Source organism: Mus caroli, unplaced genomic scaffold, assembly GCF_978045245.1.
Source record: "Mus caroli unplaced genomic scaffold, Mus_caroli_1 scaffold_14, whole genome shotgun sequence".
Classification (NCBI taxonomy): Eukaryota; Metazoa; Chordata; class Mammalia; order Rodentia; family Muridae; genus Mus; species Mus caroli.
This window is the reverse complement of record NW_028227269.1, coordinates 80,393,068-80,413,061: the sequence shown is the minus strand read 5'-3', so window position 1 is coordinate 80,413,061 and position 19,994 is coordinate 80,393,068. Positions and strand designations below refer to the sequence as shown.

Genomic DNA, 19,994 nt, shown 5'->3' with positions numbered 1-19,994 from the left:
TTGGGAACTGGGGTGCAGATGAAAAAGCACAAGGTTATATATAGTATGTGATACAGACTTATAAAGTATACAGACATTACACCACTTCATGTAAGGGGTGTGATTCTGGGTGTTAGGCATGGAAAGGTCCTGGAACCAATCCCATAAGAATACCATGACAACTGTGTGATTAATATGACAGATGAGAAGTGAAATGCTGAAAGATCATGGCTGGACGGCAGAGAGTGGAATGCTTTTTTTTCACAGCAGATCTTCTCCAAAATCATCTTTAAATTATTACAGAGAACAAAGAACAAGAAACAACTTTCAAGTAATTCCAAAGGCCTCCAAACCATTCCAATCTAAAAAGATTTGTCAAAGGCAGCAGCAGCACATTGTGGGTTTTGTTTGTTTGTTTGTTTGTTTGTTTGTTTGTTTGTTTCAAGATGGACTATAACTAAGAAGCCTATAAGTACAACATGACCAATAACATAAACTTAGTAATGGAATCAATGACTCAAAATCCTTTCTGAAACTACTCCATCCTCTGAACTGAGATGGCTTCTGATGAGACAGTCATGAAGCCTTAGCAAACCTAATGTAACTAACTGCAAGTAACTGACCCATCTGAGAACTACAACTGAGCAAATAAAACCATAGAGGTAGAAGTATTCACACGTCCAAGAGAACCTGGAGAACACGGACCCTCTGGATCTATCATTCAGTGGGTAACATTCAGAGACTACACTACATAAACCCCAAACTCAGCTTCGAGAGAACTGTTATGTGAAAAGTAGCTTATGAGGTTCAATAATGTTTGACTTATATCTGGGTTTCTGAGCAAACCTAACCACTCTGGAAGGAGTGTGGGGTGTTCTACACTAGGACTTACTTTGATCACTACCTCTTTTTGTGAATCGGGGACGACAAAATGGCACAGCCGTCACTTGGGCAGCAGTTTCACCAGTCTAAGTAAATCCTGGATAAATTAAGACTGAATTTCTACATGGTAAATAAAAGGACCAGAAGCTATTTCATAAAGTGTAATTTCAACAACTTCACACCAGTTGCTGATGTACTCAATAGCAACGATTTTTCATGACTCAGAGTAAAGGACATTAAGCATTCACTAACACTCTGTCAACATCACATCAATGCTACAGAATGGCGGGCAGTTCAGTCCTCTAGGTCCTATCCCTCAGAAAATGCTACTTGTACTTAACAGGCTTACTCTACGCATATAAAGTAATGAGATCCTGCGTTCACACAGAAGTGTAAGTGTGTTCTTACAATCACAGCACACTATGTGATCACGCACAAGTGACAGCATAGCTCAACTGAGGGCTGCAAGTTGTGATGAATTAATTTTTACAATTGCATTAAAAAATCAAAACTATATTGAGTGGAAATAATTTAAAATATTAACACACACAAAGATTATCAAGTTATTTGATTATATTCTTGTTTCATTAAAATTCAGTGAAGTAGACTGTAAGCTAAAATCCTAGTAAGATTCATAAATCAGAAGTACATTAGCACTCTTAAGACTATGACCAGAACCATATATCTTCTTATAGCACCTCTCTCCTAGACTCGCTCAATCTCTCTGCAATAGAGTCCTGTTACCCCACACTCCAGGTCTAGTTCTAAGATAAAGTAGTAAACGTAAGCAGTGTCTCACATACCAGATTAGAGTGAATTAGATGTGGAAATGCCTAATGGGGCAGGTGAGGACAAAGCATGGCGTACTCTCACCACCACAAGTTTCCATTAGAGTAGTTTCCATGAGCTTGGGCATACTCAATGCTTTCCCCGTTGATTGGCTCACCCGTTATCCCTGGGCACACATTAGTCTCAGGCACTTTTCTAAGGGTTGCTTACACAGTAATAAATACAAGTTGTTCTACCCTGGAGCCCTTAGAATGACTAATCTGGTGTTTTATTTCACGATAATCCTTTGATTAAAGTACTGTTATTATCTCCAGTTTTACAGATAACAAACTCAGGCTATAAAATCATTTGCCCATACCAGTAAAAAGACAAGAACAGGATTATAGCCAGTCTGTCTCTAAAGCACAGATGTTTTGTTTTTTAAATCATATTTATTTACTTACAGTGTCCACATAGGAGGCTACAGGACATATTGCAAGACTCAGTTCTCCTGTTCCACCTTATGGGCTCCAGGAATCAAACCCAGGTCGTTAGACTTGGTAGGCAGTGTCTACCCATTGAGCCATCTCACTGACCTATCACAGCCTGAGTTTTAACCAACTAGACATTCTACCAAGGCAAGGTTTCTCAACCCTCCCCCCACACCCCCACACCCCGTAAAGCTCTCCTAAAGTGCCCTTTAGACCAAAATAATAAAAAATTTAAAAGCCAGGTGGTAGCAGCACATGCCTTTAATCTCAGCACTTAAGGAGTCAGAGGCAGGTGGATCTCTTGTGACTTCAACACCAACCTGGTCTACAGAACAGGCTCTGATATAGCCAGGCTATGTTACACAGAGAAACCTGTCTCAAAACAACCAACCAAACAAACAAACAAGCCTTTTAGACATTTTCTTCTGCCAATCACATTGGCCCCTTGAAATTTTAATACCACGCACACACACACACACACACACATATATATATGCTTGATATATTTGTACATACTGTGCGCACATCTCTCTGTACTTTATACTTAAAAAACAATAAGGTCTATGTTACACACACCCAAGAATTAATGTTTGCTCTCTTGACAGCCATACTGACAATGCTCTAGCACTGTTGATATATTAATTCAAATAAGCTCTGGTATGGGGTGGTGCCCTGCATATTACGGGATGTTAAACACTATCCTAAGCATGTATCCAGCAGAAGCCCGTGGCATTCCCCAAACCAGAGTCATGTTAAAATCTTTCCCAAAAGTTCCTATCCTTGAAACATGCAGCTAGGTGCTGCCACTCACATGTAAGGACTGCCAATTCTCATCTTGCTTATAACAAACTGGGATGGATGGGATATGCGCAGACTGCATCTCTGTAGCTGGGATGAGGGAGCAGGCCCAATGGCAGTAGCGGTGGCAAGGAGGGATTGATAACTAGTTTAAACACAGCAGGGAAAGAAACCCACATTAGACCAGTAAGTGAAAGGACATTAAAGTTTAATAACTCCATTTATAAAGTGTCACAGAACATGGCTACCCCCCATTCCAAATGATCAGTGAGACAAACGATCTCACTGTAAGTATGAGGCCATAACTAAAGCCCAGGAGAGTAGTGCATCCTACAGTGGACTTCCACAATAGCCACATAATTTGCTAGTCAAGAAGCAAAGCCAGAATTAAGGCTGCACAGATGGTGATGGAAATGACAACTCTGAGACTTCTAGATTCAGAACATAGACTGTAAACAACTAGGGGCACTTAGAGCATTAGTTAGAACATTAGGAATCAGTCCCAGGTTGGCATGCAGGAGCAGGTTAATAAGAAGCATCATGCATGGGTATACAATGAAAGGACTGACAGTGACGGTGGGGGGCTGGGGGGCGGAGTCCCGATGTTAAGAAGAATTAAATGGCAGAGGCACTCTGAAAGCCTGTGCCAGTGATCTAACTCCTAGCAGAGTTCTGAGGCTTACACTGGAAAACCCAAAAGAGTAGTGCATGGGTACACAGCAGCATAATAAATATTTATGTTTTTAATAATGTTCACACTGCATAGTGACATGACAAAGACCAGAAAACAGACATGTGACCACGTGTGGTTTAGAGAAAAGGAGCTGAAGCGTAGATTCCATAGCTAAGATTCGTAGAACCTAACCAGATACAGATGTAAACATCAGCCTGATGACTGAGCAGGAGTGAGTAGAAAACTGATGATTCTATGACACAGTAAAGAACTAATATCCCAAACAAAAACATCAGAATTCTCTTTAAAATACAAAAATTCCTATTGTGGTAAGAAACAAGACAAAACCGTCCATATCTCCAACGTTATTTAATAGAGATGTGGAACAATTACAGGAAGAACAGGATAACTAAAGAAGTGGAAAATGGGGTTAGCAAGGTGGCTCAAAGGTGAATGTCACCAAGCCTGGCAACCTAAGTTAATCTCTAGAATCAAGTAAGCACAAAAGGCGAGGGCCGGCCACAGCAGCTCTGCCTTCAATACACACTGGGAAACAGGCAGACAGAACTCTGAGATCAGCCAAGTCTACAGAGCAAGTACTGAGCCAGCCTGAGCTACATAGTAAGACCCTCTATCAAACAGACAAAAAGGGAGGGAGGGAGGGAGGGAGGGAAGGAGGGAGGGAGGGAGGGAGAAGAACTCCACAAAGTTATCTGCTGACCTCCACATGTGCTATGCCATAGGCATGCATGTATAGGCAGCAGGAGCACTTGCGCACAGTAACAAGAGTTTACATTGTAGCAAGAATCAAAGTTCTCCAGTTATTTATCTGAGCTGGAAAAGGAGCTGAGTTAAAGTGGAACTAAGCAGGAAGCATTCACAAGTAACAGACTAAGACTTCCCAGGGTAGGCCAGTACCCTCTACAATCACACAAGGGCTTTGCTGTGAGTGTACTCAGGAGTTTTGTTTTGGCATTTTTCAAAAGACACACACCCAGGATTGTCCTCCAGAGATTGATACACTGAGGTGGAGCAAAACAGGATGCTCAGACAAGTTATTTCCTAGTTACATTTTTTTTTAAATTATTGACTGCTCTATGCTATGAGAAACTGTATAGAAGCTTGTGTCCTGGGCTACAGGCCAGCAATCTTCAAGAGAATACCATGATAAACTACAACGTCAAAACAACAACCACAAAGCTCTGAACTCTTCTAAGGCAGATGAGTAAGTTCATTTGAAAGGACAGGAGGAGAACAGAGTCTGCCTATGCCAGCGATAGTCTCGGGCTGGCTGCGCTGGATTACAGGTGTCACTCTCCAGGGCTCACAGGAACTGAGGACAGGGGATACAACCAAGGGGGGTATCCCAAACACCATAGAAAGAATTCTAATCCCTGGTGCCTGATAAATAGCCAGGAAACCACAGAGAACACACAGGTGTAATTAGCTGAAGGCCATAGATCAATGCCTGCAGTGAAGAGTGGCCAGGCTGTGGGATTCTACCTAGACATATCTAAGGAAGGAAAGGAAGGGGACCCTCGGATCTTGAGTTGACACTGACAACATAATGCACAAAAGCGGTATAACGTGTGACAGTGACAGACAAAGATCACGAAATCAAAGGCGGATGATAAATCTACAGTGGAATGAGAATTATGTTATAAATGATAATTCCCCAACTGTAACTTTGGACAATAAAATATGGCAGAAGTTTACAGGAACCCTAAAGACTGAGGGGAGGGCAGAAGAGGGGCACAATTAAACAAACCTATGAAATAGAATAGTTTAGCTGGCCTAGACTTTTTAAATGTCAATTGTAAACAGGGCAAAAGAGAAGGCTCCACATCCGAGCTCAAGGGTGAGGTGTCAGGGTAGCGTACTTTCAAATGAGTCCTGTAGGTCTGTATGAGAAGCCATGTGTAGAAACTGGTTATACAGTAAACAGCATTGTTCAAAGCACACATGGAATCTAGATGGAGGCCTGAGTGAACTTGTAGTATTCTGTGACTTTCCTGTTCATCGGAAAATCTTTAAGGTTGTAGAAATATAAGATTATTTTTCAATAACATACATGCTTCAATAGCCCTGTGCCCATGATGGAGTAATAGACAAACTTATGTGTCTCTGATAATACAACATATAATCTTTTTAGTTTAGCTGTACTTTTTCTTATCTTTTCAAAACATCCTCAAATTGAGGATTTCACATTACCAAACTGCCAAAAAGGCAAACAGATTTTAGAACTTCTATTTACCACCTGCCCAGTTCATTCTGCTTCTGCATGGGGTCAGAGATGCTTAAGGAAATGATGTCTAACACAGCACAACTAACAAACGAAAACAATGGGCCCGAGTGCAAATGGTAACTGGCTTGTTTGCACTTATCAGTCTGTTTTTATGAATGTTTCAGATACTTTCCCAAGATAGTACTTTTACAGCACAAATCATATTCTCAGATTTAAAAAGTGACTCATGAGAAGCCAATCCTACACTGAATATTTAACAATAAAATACTGGACAATGGTAAAACACTATACCCAAAAGTGTAGACTTGTTTAATGAAAAATCTTTTCTTCAGAACAAAGACCCATTTGCCTGGCAGGAAGGCTATGAAACCAAAATAGCCCAGAGACAAAGCTCAGCAAGATTCAGCATAGGCACACAGCACATCTCCTGCATGTATGGGCTACCCATGCACGTGAGGACTACCCCTGCATAGGCACACAGCGCGTCTCCTGCATGTATGGGCTACCCCTGCATAGGCACACAGCGAGTCTCCTGCACGTGAGGACTACCCCTGCATAGGCACACAGCGCGTCTCCTGCATGTATGGGCTACCCCTGCATAGGCACACAGCGAGTCTCCTGCACGTGAGGACTACCCCTGCATAGGCACACAGCGCGTCTCCTGCACGTGTGGGCTACCCCTGCATAGGCACACAGCGAGTCTCCTGCACGTGTGGGCTACCCCTGCATAGGCACACAGCGCATCTCCTGCACGTGTGGGCTACCCCTGCATAGGCACACAGCGCGTCTCCTGCACGTGTGGGCTACCCCTGCATAGGCACACAGCGCGTCTCCTGCACGTGTGGGCTACCCCTGCATGAAACATCCTAGAAAAGAGCACTGCAGGGCACTCAGGAGTTCAGCCATGCCCTAGTATAACCTTTAATTTATAAATTAAGAAACCTGGCTTTATATAGGAAACACACAGGCGCCCATTCTGCTAGGAATAAGGTATCAAGACTTTTCATTTTGGAGTATTTATTTTGTACAATTCTGCATATGTTAAATTCTGTTTTCAAGTAGCCTAGTACTGCAGGAAAGTAGTAGCCATTCAAAAATACTCAAGACTATTCCTTTCTGTCCACTTAAAATGTATCTATCACAGACATAAAAGTCTCTGAAAAGACACACTTGGAAAATTGTTATAAATTGTACAAACCCTCAAAGACTATAGCCCCAGCCTGTTAGTAAGGAAAGAGTGAAGAACACAAGTTACAGATGATACAGCACAGAGGTCTGGGATCAGTCCTGAAGCAGAAAAGGCAACTGGCAAAGTGTATACAAAATGAGTAGACCATTAGCATCCTGAAGCAACACTAATGTCTCCATCTGAGAAACACTCGGTGCTCGGGCAACACTCTGATATAAAAGGAAGCTGGGAAAGGCACACAGAACCTGCAGTCTTCTAACTTTTCTATAACCCTAAGTTTATGCCAAAATGAAAAGCTTTAAGGGGGAATAACAGTGGCTGGACCTGTTTAGTTTATGTCTAGACAGCAGTGTAACAAGAGGGAGAGGGAGGAAAAGGAAGTGGGGCGGATCCTAGCTCAGGCTTCTCAAATTGTGACTAGGTTTCCTGGCCGCTTGCAGATCAGCTGGCTCTCAGGGTTCCACCTGATGTACACAAAGCTCTACAGAATGGGAATTTCTTTCACACTGCCAGAAAACCTCAAAAAGGAAATGGCTTTTTTTCCCTGGGTTTTCTTTTCTTTCTTATCTTAACACAAAGCAAGAGTGTGACATCAACTGTTCAAGTTCTTAGAGGCAGGAGTTCTTAGAAGAGTGCCACCAGCTTCCCAGTTGTACCAAAGAACACACAGGCACACCCCAACTTTCCAGGGCACCTGAGAGAATCAGAATCCCACCACTCACTCCACCATGCTATGGTAAAGCTCACCTATCTAATTTATGAAGGCAATGGGAAGGCTACAGAACGCTTGTGGCGTTCTTAGCTTTCCTGGCTGCTCTTGTACCCAGGTGTCCAAGCATATCTGTCAAATCCTTCTCAGCTTCCCCAGCCACACGCAGACACAAGGGAAAACCATCGGACTTAATGAAACCAAATAATATGATGAAGCAATCTTGTCCCAGAATCATCTGAGTACAAAACTAGGGGAAACCAGATCAAAGTTGCTGCGTGATGCTTATCAGTGCAGCAAAGAGCTTTAGTTGGGACTAAATTTGAATTAAATGGTACTTTAGGGGAAAAAATTGCTATTGTCAAAGACAAAGATGTTGCTGAAATGTTTTATTCAACATTCTATTGAATAAGCAGCTTAAAGCAATGCCTCCTGTGTTGGAAGGAGCTGAGTGGGGTGAGAAGGGCATACTAGGCCACTCAACACAGCTGATGGAGACTTAGGTCAGCCATTAACCTGTAGGAGCACAACTTGGCAAATTCTGGCCACTCTCTCCTTTTCAAAATATTCTTTCTTTTGGCTCTCTTCCTCTCCTCTTTATTTTCCTGTAATTATTATCTTTGTCACCCACTTTTAGATGTCACTGGGTCTTGGAGCTCTGTCCAAGGATATTTTTTTAATTAGCTTTGGGATCTCCCTACAACACAGTAGCTATGTCAATAACTTCAAATAAATAAATTTCACCCTACATTTCTCTCCTGATCGTTCCTATTCAACATTCTGAACTCAAGTTCCCCAGTCTCAAAGATGCCCTCAACCCTGCTCACAATCCCACATCAACAGTCAACTCACTTTCCCACTCTCCAAAGGAGAGCATTCCATATCCCACTCTTGCTCAGACCTGGAGCAGCCTCCACATCTCCTCACTCACTCACCAGAGAACACCCTGCACTTCAGGCAGGTTTATTCACTACAAGATGGATCCTATGACACACAGACCTCAGCTTTTAGCCCCTCCTCCATCAGCATTCATCCTTACCTGTCTCTGGGAATTTAGAACAAAAGGCTACAATATTTAACTACAATATTTATCATAAAGTTTTTTTAAAAAGCTAAAATGTGACCTCGATCTCCTCTACATTTGTAGTTGTGCAGCTTGGTTTTCACGTGAGGCCCCTACAACTGGAGCAGATGCCGTCTCTGACTCTGTGGCCCACCTTTGGATCCCCTTCCCCTAGCTGGGCTGCCTTGTCTGGCCTCAGGGGAGAGGATGCAATTAGTCCTACTGTGACTTGATGTGCCAGGGTGGGTTGATACCCACTGGGGGGAGGGGTCCCTTCTCTGAGAAGAAGAGAGGATAATGTGAAGAGGGGTTTAATGAGGGTGGGACTGGAAGGAGAGGGAAGCTGTGATGTAAAGTAAGTGAATAAATAAATAAAATAATAAAAAATAAATAATTCTGTACAATTCTGGCTGTCCTGTAACTCTGTAGACCAGGCTGACCTCAAATTCACAGAGATCTACCTGCCTCTGCCTCCTAAGTGAGGGAATTAAAGGCATGAGCCACCACCACCTGTCTCTTTTTTAAGCTTTTCTTTTTAAAGATTTATTTATTATGTGTGTTTTACCTGCATGTACACCTGTAGACAGAAGAGGGCATCAGATCTAATTACAGATGGTTGTGAGCCACCATGTGGTTGCTGGGAATTAAGAAGAACAGACAGTGCTCTTAGCCACTGAGCAATCTTTCCAGCTCTCTGGACTTCTTTTTAATGAGTCATCTCTCCGGCCCCTTAATTCAAAAAAATTTAAAGCTAAAAAGTTTAAAGCTAAAACTTTAAAATAAAGTATATAACCTGTAATCAAGAAAAGGATTTCCTTACTCCAACACATCATACTGTAATTTCTTTCAGCGCTATTAAGGAGTCACTTTTGTTGGGTGGTGGTGTCACAGGCCTTTGATTATGGCACTCAGGAGACAGAGGAAGGTGATTCTCTGAGTTCAAGGCCAGCCTGGTCTACAGAGTGAGTTCCAGGACAGCCAGAGCTACACAGAGAAACCCTGTCTCAAAAACAACCAACCAAGCAAATTTTCCCTCATGGAAACATCCCTAAAGCAGTCAAGAGAAACAGGAGGTTCTGAAACACTGCAAAGCAAACTGGCCTACTATTTAAGAGTATGTGTATGTATGTGTAATGTGTGTGTGTGTGTGTGTGTGTGTGTGTGTGTGTTGGGGGGGGGCGGTGAGTGTGTTAGTTCATGGATACCTAAGTGCGCACAGACACCAGAGAAGGGTACTGGATCCCTTAGAGCTGGAGTTACAGGCAGCCATGAGCCACCTACAATGATTTGTGAAAGACAAAATGCTTTCCACCATTTCAGAGCCACTCTAAGTCACAAAACAGTTAATTGTTGGAAACTAGTGGGCTTTCTATTTCTCTTCCAGCCTATGAGCACAGATTTAACCAGGAAGTCTGTCGCTTCACTGACCTGAAAAGCTAAAATATCCAGCATTTACTAATGGGCATATTTAGACAGGGGAGTTGAACTTAGTCACTAGTGTCTATCTGGATTGTGGATTTCAGTGTCAAGCCTGTCTCTGTACATCCCTGTGTCTGTCCACTTGTTCAAGACTCTATAGAGAGTAAGTGCAGTGGTTTGTTTTCTGGTCGTGTTATGACATTCAAACCTTGCCCTTTGTAGTCAGGCAGTAGTGACACAAGCCTTTAATCCCAGGACTTGGGAGGCAGAGATAGGTAGAACTTTATGTTCAAGGCCAGCCTGGTTTAGATAGAGAGTTCCAGGAAAGCCAAGGCTACACAGAGAAATCCTGCCTCAGTAAACAAATAAACACAATAACAACAACAACTAAAAAGAATGGTCTCCATGTGCTCATCTATTTGAATGCTTAATCACCAGAGAGTGGAACTGTTTGGTGGGATTAGAAGGATTAAGAGGTGTGGCCTTGTTGGAGGAAGTGTGTCACTGGGGGTAGGCTTTGAGGCTTCAAAAGCCCATGACAGGCCCAGTCATACTCTTTGCCTTAGGTCAAAAGATTACTCTCACCTACTTCTCCAGCACCAGGTCTGCCTACCAAGCCTGCCAACACATCCCCTGCCGAGGTGATAATAGACTAAGCCTTTGAAGCTGTAAGACCCCGATTAAATGCTTTCTCTTGTAAATGTGACTGTGGGTGTCTCTTCACAACCACAGAACAGTAACCAAGACAGTTAAAGAGGCTTCTAGACTACCCCGTATTTGAGCATGCTCATTCGCTAGAAGGGTTAGATTTTAATTAATTAATCAATTTTGAGGCAGGGACTGGGTCAAAATTCCGTGGAGGATAACCCTGAGCTTGAGGTCCTCCCGACTGTTAGATTACAGTCCTGTACCCAGGTCTAGTTCATGTGGTGCTAGGAACTGAACACAGGTTCTCAGGCTCCACTCCAGAAGCATGCTGCTAAATGAATTACATCCTCAGCCTCTGCTAGCTAAGGTTCTAAAGGCACTGATTTACTACACTTTCAAATTTCTGAATCTTTAAATTCAGGGCTTGCGGGGTTTCAAAGAAACTTTCACTCTACAAGTAAGGACCAACCAGAAAATGAATAATGGCGGCAACTAGGAAAAAGTCATAACCATAAATTTTATAATAATGATTAATTAATGATAATTACGCCACAGAGCACTTAGCATACATTGCTTTACATATAACTTTACAGGCTGTACACACAAGACCCACATGTTGCTGTACTTTGAGTGACTTACACGCTTCTCTGGACTAATTCTGGCACTTGATTCTTAACTTGCAGCCACTGAAACTAACTCTACACATGACTCTGCTCACAATACAACCTCCTACGACACTCTGCCCTCAACTACTCCAGATCAGTTTTGGTGGTCAACCTAAGGAAGGTCCATATATGTAATACAGTTTTCAATCAACAAACACTCATTCAGAGCAGACACTGAATAATATATTACCACACCCGACCCTGCCCTCACTGAACTTATAAGGCACTATGGCAGTAGAGCTGTCTAGACAGCGAACATGCAAACAAAGATACAAACACGGTTGTGAAGCACCATGAAAGCAGCTGACCAGATGAAGTGATGACACTAAGAAGGATGCTGTTTACAGTTATGGGGTACCTGTGAGATGATACTGAGGCCCAGTCCTACACTACTAGGACAGTCAGCCTGAGAACAAGAGGAGAAGGAGAGGAGTCTCCTTTAGGAAGACACAGCAGGTGCAAAGCTCCTTCACGAGGAAGCAGTGTATCAGGCTCAACTGAAAGGAAGGAGGCCACCTGATCCTGGCACAGGGAAACTGCACAAACTGTAAGTAAAGGCAGAGATGGCTTTAGTATGGCCTTGGTAGCCAAAGCTCTACATGCAAAGATATTAAACGGGAGTAGTGATTGTTTCTAGCACCAGTCATTTACCTGCAAATTTTCGTATTCCACTTTTCTTACCAACTGGGTAATATTCCACTGTGTAAAGGGGCCACATTTTCATTACCCATTCATCAGCTGAGGGGCATCTAGGCTGTCTCCAATTCCTGGCTGTTAAGAACAGAGCAGCAGTGTGCACAGATGAACAAGTATCTCTGTAGTAAGGTACACAGTCCCTTGGGTATATGCCAAAGTGGTAAGGCTGATCTTGTGGGAGATCAATTTTCAGCTTTTTGAGGGTCCCCACACTGATTTCAAACATACAGTAGCCATACGAACATACTAGATGCCAGTAACTCAGACCCAGAAAGGCAAACACTGCATGTTTTCTCATATGAGTGCCATCTTTTAAACTTTAGGTGGATGAGTTTCAATCTAAACAACCACAGAGGTTACACTAGCAGTAAGAACGGGGAGCAGAGGGGCTTCCAAGCAGGGGACACAGAACAGAGTGCTATAAAGAGATAAAGGAACTAGAAGAGGGGGATTAAATGGGGATGCACGAGGAAAGGGTAAAGGACCGCATACGAGGAAAGACAACTAACACTAACTTTGAAAAGTTATAGGGAAGGCTAAAATTGTAGACATGTCCTCAAATAGATATGAAAGGAATTTTAGTGAAGTTACCATATAATGGGGGAAACAATTATGCCCCCTTAGTAGTATACACTAGACATCTTATACTACCAAGTAACCACCAGGACCAGGAATGAGGTACATCTAAAGTCACTGGTCAAAGGGATCGCACAGACAGGCTCTCTCCAATGTCATTGGTACCCTTCCCGACCTGGTGATAAGACCCTATTGTTGAAGATCCTTACCATTTACTTATGTCATAGAACATGAAGACACTGCGTTGGTGCCCAAGCAGCAGCTTCCCTTCTACTGACTAACTCCATAGTGCTGGAAGGAGGAGAAAGCAAGTCATCAGGATCAGCAGGGACAAACAAACCCAGGGACCTACACAAACAAGGTGTCCCAGTGCAATAGGGCACAGCCATTATGGAAGTCACCAACTGCTTTATTTAAAAAATTGGATTTAAGGCCCATTCCTTGATATGGAACTCATAGCTGATACTGTAAAAGTGGCCAAGATCCTGAAACTAAATAGATCACAGGCCCTAGGAGAAAACCTACTACTATTATTCTGCTAAATGAACATAGAAATAAAGTGACTCCTAATGACATACTGCTGTATCCATAGACCAGTGCACCACTGCTCAACCCTCGCAGAAGGTGTCCTTGCAGTAAATAATAGTTAATAGAGACCCACAAGTGGGCAATGTGTGAGGTGAGAATCTTTGGAGCAGAGCCCTAAATGAGATGTCTTTGTCAAACTCCTCCCTTCAGAGATCTTTGCCCAAGAGTAAGCAGGAAACCTGTAAGAGCTAGAGGTTATGGACAACTCCAAGGAGAGAATGCCTTTCAGGCACAACAAAACTGATGCACATATGAACTCACGGAGACCATGGCAGCACACAAAAGACCTGTACAAGTTTCAACTAGACAAAATCCGCACTGAGAAGGGAGAGAGAGCACCAAGTCCTACCCCTAAGCAAGAAGCAACTGGGAGAAGAAAAATCAGTTTTCATCAATGAAGTGACACTGGGTATAAGAACTACACTCCACAGCAGGCCCCACACTCACAAAATCGACTCCATGTTTTCTGTGTGTATGCTTACCTTGTTTTGATATGTAGCGTGTAGTTTTTACTACCCGGCTTTAATGTTTCTGGGCGGGCCAAGCTACCAGGCCTTCCACCCAGGTTCTCTTGGATCCGCCGATGAAAGACACACACATTAGCTCATTTCACACATTAGCTCATTTTTACCTCGCCTTACTGGCTCAGTGGCTGGGCTCTTCTAAGCCTCTGCGGCTAGCATGCCCTTCCTTTACTCCTAGCTCAACACCACTAAATCTGCCCTCAGCTTAGCTGCCTGGCTACCTTCAGTGCAGCCTACTGGTCTTGTTGCCCAAGACCCTCTCAGGCTGCCCTCCCGTGGGCCTCTTTCCCTCTCTGCCTACATTTTGGAAGATCTCCCCCGCAGCTGAGTCTGTTCCGTCTCTTTCCCTCAAGTATCTTGATTCTCTTCCCTGTCCTCTCCTCTCTCCTAGCCTGCAGGAACCTAGACGTCCTGCCCCTTTCTTGCCACCCAGCCATTAGCCACTGGCATCTTTATTGATTTGATCAAAAAAACCAACTGGGGACAAGGATCTTAGTGTATGGACATACAGATTCCCGATCAAAGCATCAGAACCACTCCCCCCCCCCCCACAATGGTGTTTTTGTCTTCCAGGGATGTTTGTTTGGTTTGGGTTTTGGTTTGCTGGGGTGGGGGATCATTTTGAGACAGAAAGAACATTTACTTGGGTGAGGATCTAGTGGGAGGAGCTGACGAATATTGTATTGTACAGAAAAAAATTTAAACCAAATAAACAAAAAAGGTAGACGGCACCACCTGATTTAAATCTGTGTATGCTAAGAGCTATAAAGAGGTAAGAATAGATGCTAACGACTGGTAACATGGCTAACTTAACAGTGCAGACAAAACAGTCTTGGGCAGGAAGTAAAAGGAAGAGCTGAACTACTCTTGACAGCAGGCATGGTTAAGGGTGTGTGTGTGTGTATGTGCGTGTGTGTGTGTGTGTGTGTGTGTGTGTGTGTGTGTGTGTGTACAGCAAGAGCAGGGCACCGGGGCAATGTCCGTTACACCATAACCAGTACACAGCAACGAGAAAAGGTTTCTCCCCCTCCTCCTCTCCTCTTCCATCTGGTCATCTGTCTGTCTGTTTTGGAATGGGAGCATCCATTTAAAAATCAGAATTTTTAAAAAATTTTAAAAAATTTTATGTGTATGGGTGTATTGCCTGAGTGTTTGTCTGTACATCACTTGTGTGGCTCACCCATGGTAAGTTGTGTACATTAACAATTAGAATGATATAAATGGAGTTAACAAGGAAAACAAGATAATCAGGTAAGAGGGAAGCTTTTCTTCTTGGTTTTCCCTATCTAGAACAATAATAGCAGAATCTGTATCTTACCCCTCTGAATGACCTATAAAAGCTGGGAAACAGAGAGTTGTGTGTGTGTGTGTGTGTGTGTGTGTGTGTGTGTGTATGTGTATGTGTGTGTGTGTGTGTGTGTGTGTGTGTGAGTGTGTATGTGTGTGAGTATACCCATGCCTATGGGGACACCCTTAGATGCCCAGGAAGGGGCATCAGATGCCCTAGAACTGGAGTTACAGATGGTTGTGAACTGCCACATAGGTGCTGGACACTGCACTCTGGAAGAACCACAGTGCTCTTAACCACAGAGCCACCTCTAAGGACCTTCAGAATGGTTTTAGACATTACTTCTCTTAGATGTCTCAAGAGAGTCAGGAGGACAAGTGAGTACCAGTCTAGAAGACTAGGCTAGGAATTATGGGTACACTGATCTAGTTCTCTGAACTCACCTAGCGTGCAGTATACAAATGAGTGAACCTCCAGATGTTCTGAACCTGAACAAGTTTGTACATGGACACATTTTTAACACTGTCAAGCAATGTTTAATGTCAAGTAGGGTCTGAGAACCTCTTATTTAAACAAACTAGAGAAAGACAGGTGCCCAGATTTGCAACCACAGTCTCATGTATGCTAAACAAACATTTTGCCCTCTATCTTAATATAAATACATTTAAATGAATTTCATCATCTAGACATGTAACTCTTCATAGACAAAGACTGTATATGAAGCGATATGTTAGAATAATGGTTCCCTTCAATAAATTCAGCACTGTCTAATCTCTTCTAGGCATGCAGCATTGTAGAGAAAAATTCTAATTAGACAGTCTTTGGAACGCCATTCACTGACGGCTACTCTGAAAGTGAATAATCTATTTTATAATTATTTCCTTGCAAAATACTCATGAAATACGTTACACATGAGCAAAAAAATGTTCAGGAAGGTGATCTTGCAAATCAACAGCAAAACCAATATTCAAAAATCAAGATAATAGGCACACCAGTGAACTTTTCATCAAAAAAAAAACCAGAAAAGAAAAAGCTACCCTTTCCCAAAGTTCTCACCCATGGTAAGTTGTGTACATTAACAATTAGAATGCTATAAATGGAGTTAACAAGGAAAACAAGATAATCAGGTAAGAGGGAAGCTTTTCTTCTTGGTTTTCCCTATCTAGAACAATAATAGCAGAATCTGTATCTTACCCCTCTGAATGACCTATAAAAGCTGGGAGACAGAGAGTTGTGTGTGTGTGTGTGTGTGTGTGTGTGTGTATGTATGTGTATGTGTGTGTGTGTGTGTGTGTGTGAGTGTGTGTGAGTATACCCATGCCTATGGGGATCCTGAATGGTGATTTGGGCTTCAAAAAGTCATATATAAATCCCAGTTCATGTATCTGCCTAAGGTAATAAGACAAGTCACAATGGGGACACTTAGCTGGGCTAAGAACCTATACACAAACTCAGGAAAGTCACCGTCACCTGCAGCTCTTATTGGAAGAACACATGAATGATAACCATGGGTGAGCTTCTGTTTTAATTTGGATATATATGTCACACTATCGACCTCACTACTATAGCACTAGCTTGTTTCCTAAACTGCTACACTCCTCTGTGCTAAGCCCCAGACCACGACCTCTCATCATTCACCATCCCCACAGTTCTAAGCCTGCTGCTGCTTATCCCAGGCTAGACTCCTAAGTTCCCTGACAGAAAAAAAGTGAATGGTATCCACTGCCAGTCATATGTCTAACGTCTCATTACTGTGTGTCTGTCTGGCACTGCTCTACGTCCTTAAGAGTACAGCAATGAACAGAGAGAAACCTCTGCCTGGTCTATTATTAGCTTTCCTCAGTGCAACAGGGTGACAGGACCAGCAAGTGAGTGTGTGCGTCAGGCAGCAGAAACCGCTGGTCAGAAAGCCGGCAGAAGAGGTCAGAGGCTGCTATGTTACTTATCAGGGAAAGTCTCACACGCCAGAAACCCGAAATAACCTAACCAAAGCAGGCCACACAATCATCTGGAAGGGAGAGGCCCCCTGACAGAGTAGGAGGGGCAAGCACACCCAGCCCAGGGCACAGTGACGACATGTCAGCTGCTGGGTAGACTGCAAGCAGTCGAACTGAGTATAGAAAGGGGCAGAGCAGGGGCAGGGGGGAAGTTGGTCTAAGCACAAGGGTCCCAGGACCTCAAAGGATCCTGATCTGTGTGTAGGGAAGCAAGAGCAGAAACAGCAAGCCTTGATACAAATATCATCACACACCCCCTGCCACCCCCCAACCCCCACCCCAGACAAGTACCCAGCAGGGCAGAGCTGCTTGAACCAGGCCTGACTGGGGGATGATGAACTCCTGTCAGATTTTAAAGACAGAACCCACTAGCTTTATGCATGGACTGGGAGTGAAGAGTAAGAGGAGCCTATGAGAGCTTTTAAAGCTTCGGGAAGAGTGGAGCTGACATTCGTTGAAGTGAAGCACTTTTATTTTCCCAGAACCTGGCAAATTACCTAGTGCACAGCGGACACTCAAATACCTGAGAATCGAGCTTAACTGAATAAACTCCCACGTAATTCAATACATGGCTTTCCGCTTCCTCTGAAGTCCCCAGTGGTGTTAATTCCACAAAGAGGCTTAGACCCAAACCTTACACAGCACAGCAACAAATCCTGACCTCCCAACGATCATTTTGTCTTAAATGTACAACCTGTCTGGACACCCAGGAGGGCAGCTCTGAAAGCCGGTGAGCTTGAAACAGCCACCTCACTACCACAGCCACAGAGCTGCTCGTTAAGGACATCGCACTCCTGGAAGGGATGCTGATGCAGTGAACCCGATCGGCCAAAATGAACTGAAATTATAACATTTAATGATAAATATTCAGAATCTGACAAGACCAACAACTCCTGCAATAAATAGCTCCTTTAAGCTGGGGTAAGTCCCTTCAAACACATTTCTATTAGAAATCAGAATCTGCTTGACAATGTGACTTTTAGCGCTCACACACACTCGCCATCCCCCAAGGCATGTTCCTGCCAATTAGTGATACTGGGAAAAGAGGCAAATAGGCTGCCCTAACTCTCATACTCTCAGTACTTCTCATACTCTCCATTCGGGGACTTAGTAATCCAGCACCTTTGTTCTAGCCCTCTGAAGAACCAACCATGAAGTTAGCAGAAATTCCCTGAAAATAAAAGTTAATATCCTTCCTTCCAATTACTTTAAAATTTGAAAGCTTTGTTTTCCCAAATGTCCCACCTAAAATAGTGCTTTTATTTTATTTTATTTTTTATTTTTAAGAAATGTGCAAACATCTTTCAGGAAAACATCCTCTAAAAACACTCCTGAGGCCTGGACTGCACAGTGACTTTCAGGCCAGCCTTGGCTATAGAAGGAAACCGTCTGGGAACACCAAAAAAAAAAAAAAACACTTCAGAGAAATTGGCCCTAGAGCACCAAGCAACAGGCTGCGGCACTCTCCTTTTCCCTGCCAGTCAAAGGCCTTGAACCAACGCAAACAAACGGGTGAAACGCCAGCCAGGCTCCCGTATCTCCCTGTTCCCTGCCGGCAGCGATAGCCTGACAACACCGCGGTCCCTCGCCGCGGGGCTGAACCGAATGGAACCCGCACTCAACCGATCAGCGGTTTGCAGAGGCGCGAGCCCGCTTGGGGTTTCCCCCAGCACGGGAAGCGAGTACGAGCCGGGACACCCTGCGACTCCGTTTCTGCCGGAGCGCGCACGGCCTCCCCCGGGCTCCGCACACAGCCGGGGACCGAGGTGCGGGTGGGGATGCCCCCGGGGAGCGGGAGGTAGATAGCCCGAGGCCCGGGGAAGGACCGGGGACCCCGATGGAAGGCCTCGGGCGCCAGTTACGCAGACTCGCACGAGAGGCGCTAGGAAAGCGGGACCCGGCCGGGGACCGGCGGGAAGGGAGGTGCTGAAAACACGGGAAACCGGGGGCCCGGAGCGGAGCCGACGGGGGAGGGGAGCGTCCGCCCGCCGCCCGGACCGCGGGACGCGGGGAGGACAGGGGCGCGACCCCCGGACCCCCGAGGATCACACCGAGCGTCCGCTGCGCGTCCCCGTCCCCGCCCCCACTCACCATGTAAAGCGTGAAGGGCAGGCCAAGCAGAAAGAGCCACAGGTAGAGGTGGAGCGCGTTCACGAAGGTGGCCTGGTGCGGGTCGTAGTACCAGCCGCCGCTGAGCGCGGCCCACACCCCCTGCCGGAGGATCTGCAGCGTCTGCGACCCCATCCCCACCCGGCGTCGCCGCCGCCGCCGCCGCCGTCCCCGCCCCGGCCCCAGCTTCGGCCTCGTCGCCTGCGCGCCCGCGGACCGGTCTAGCCCCCTCCCGAGCTCCGGGAGAGCGGCCCGGCGCCGCGGCGCTCGCTGGTGCTGCTGCACGAGGAGGAGGAGGAGGAGACCGCGGAGGAGGAGGCGGCGAGCGGCAGGGCGGAGAGCGGCGAGGAGGAGGAGGCCGGGCTCCTGAGCGCCGCCGCCATCTTGTCTCCGAGCTCCGAGCCCGAGCCCGGTCCGCCAGCGCTGCCGCCTCCGCCGCCGCCTCCGCCGCCGCGACCCCCGCCGGCCGCCAGCCTCGGCCCGGCGGAGCAGGCGAGCGGGCGCCCGGCAGGACGCGGAGGAAGCCGCGCCCCCTCCGGCTCCTCCTCCCGCTCCCTCCGCCCGCGGAGCGGTCCCCACGGGTACGCGCAGCGCCTGGGTCGCACGGGCGCCTCCTGTTGGGAGAAGCCTGCAGAAGCAGCATCTGGCCGGGGTGGGGATGTGGGTGGAGTCGGGTGGGGTGGGGTG

At 45.3% G+C, this 19,994-nt stretch overlaps 1 protein-coding gene across 5 annotated transcripts in view; it reads right to left on the bottom strand.

The window, feature by feature from the left end:
* The window catches only part of Pcnx1 (pecanex 1), a 144,113-nt gene extending 124,514 nt beyond the window's left edge, over positions 1-19,599 (bottom strand). For all 5 annotated transcript variants that reach the window (XM_021179162.3, XM_029484751.2, XM_029484750.2 and 2 more), the window contains exon 1: positions 19,290-19,599. In XM_021179162.3, coding sequence (XP_021034821.1) covers positions 19,290-19,442 — 153 coding nt within the window. In that variant the 5' untranslated portion in view covers positions 19,443-19,599. The remainder of the gene's footprint in view (positions 1-19,289) is intronic.
* Between the last annotated feature and the right edge of the window lie 395 nt (positions 19,600-19,994).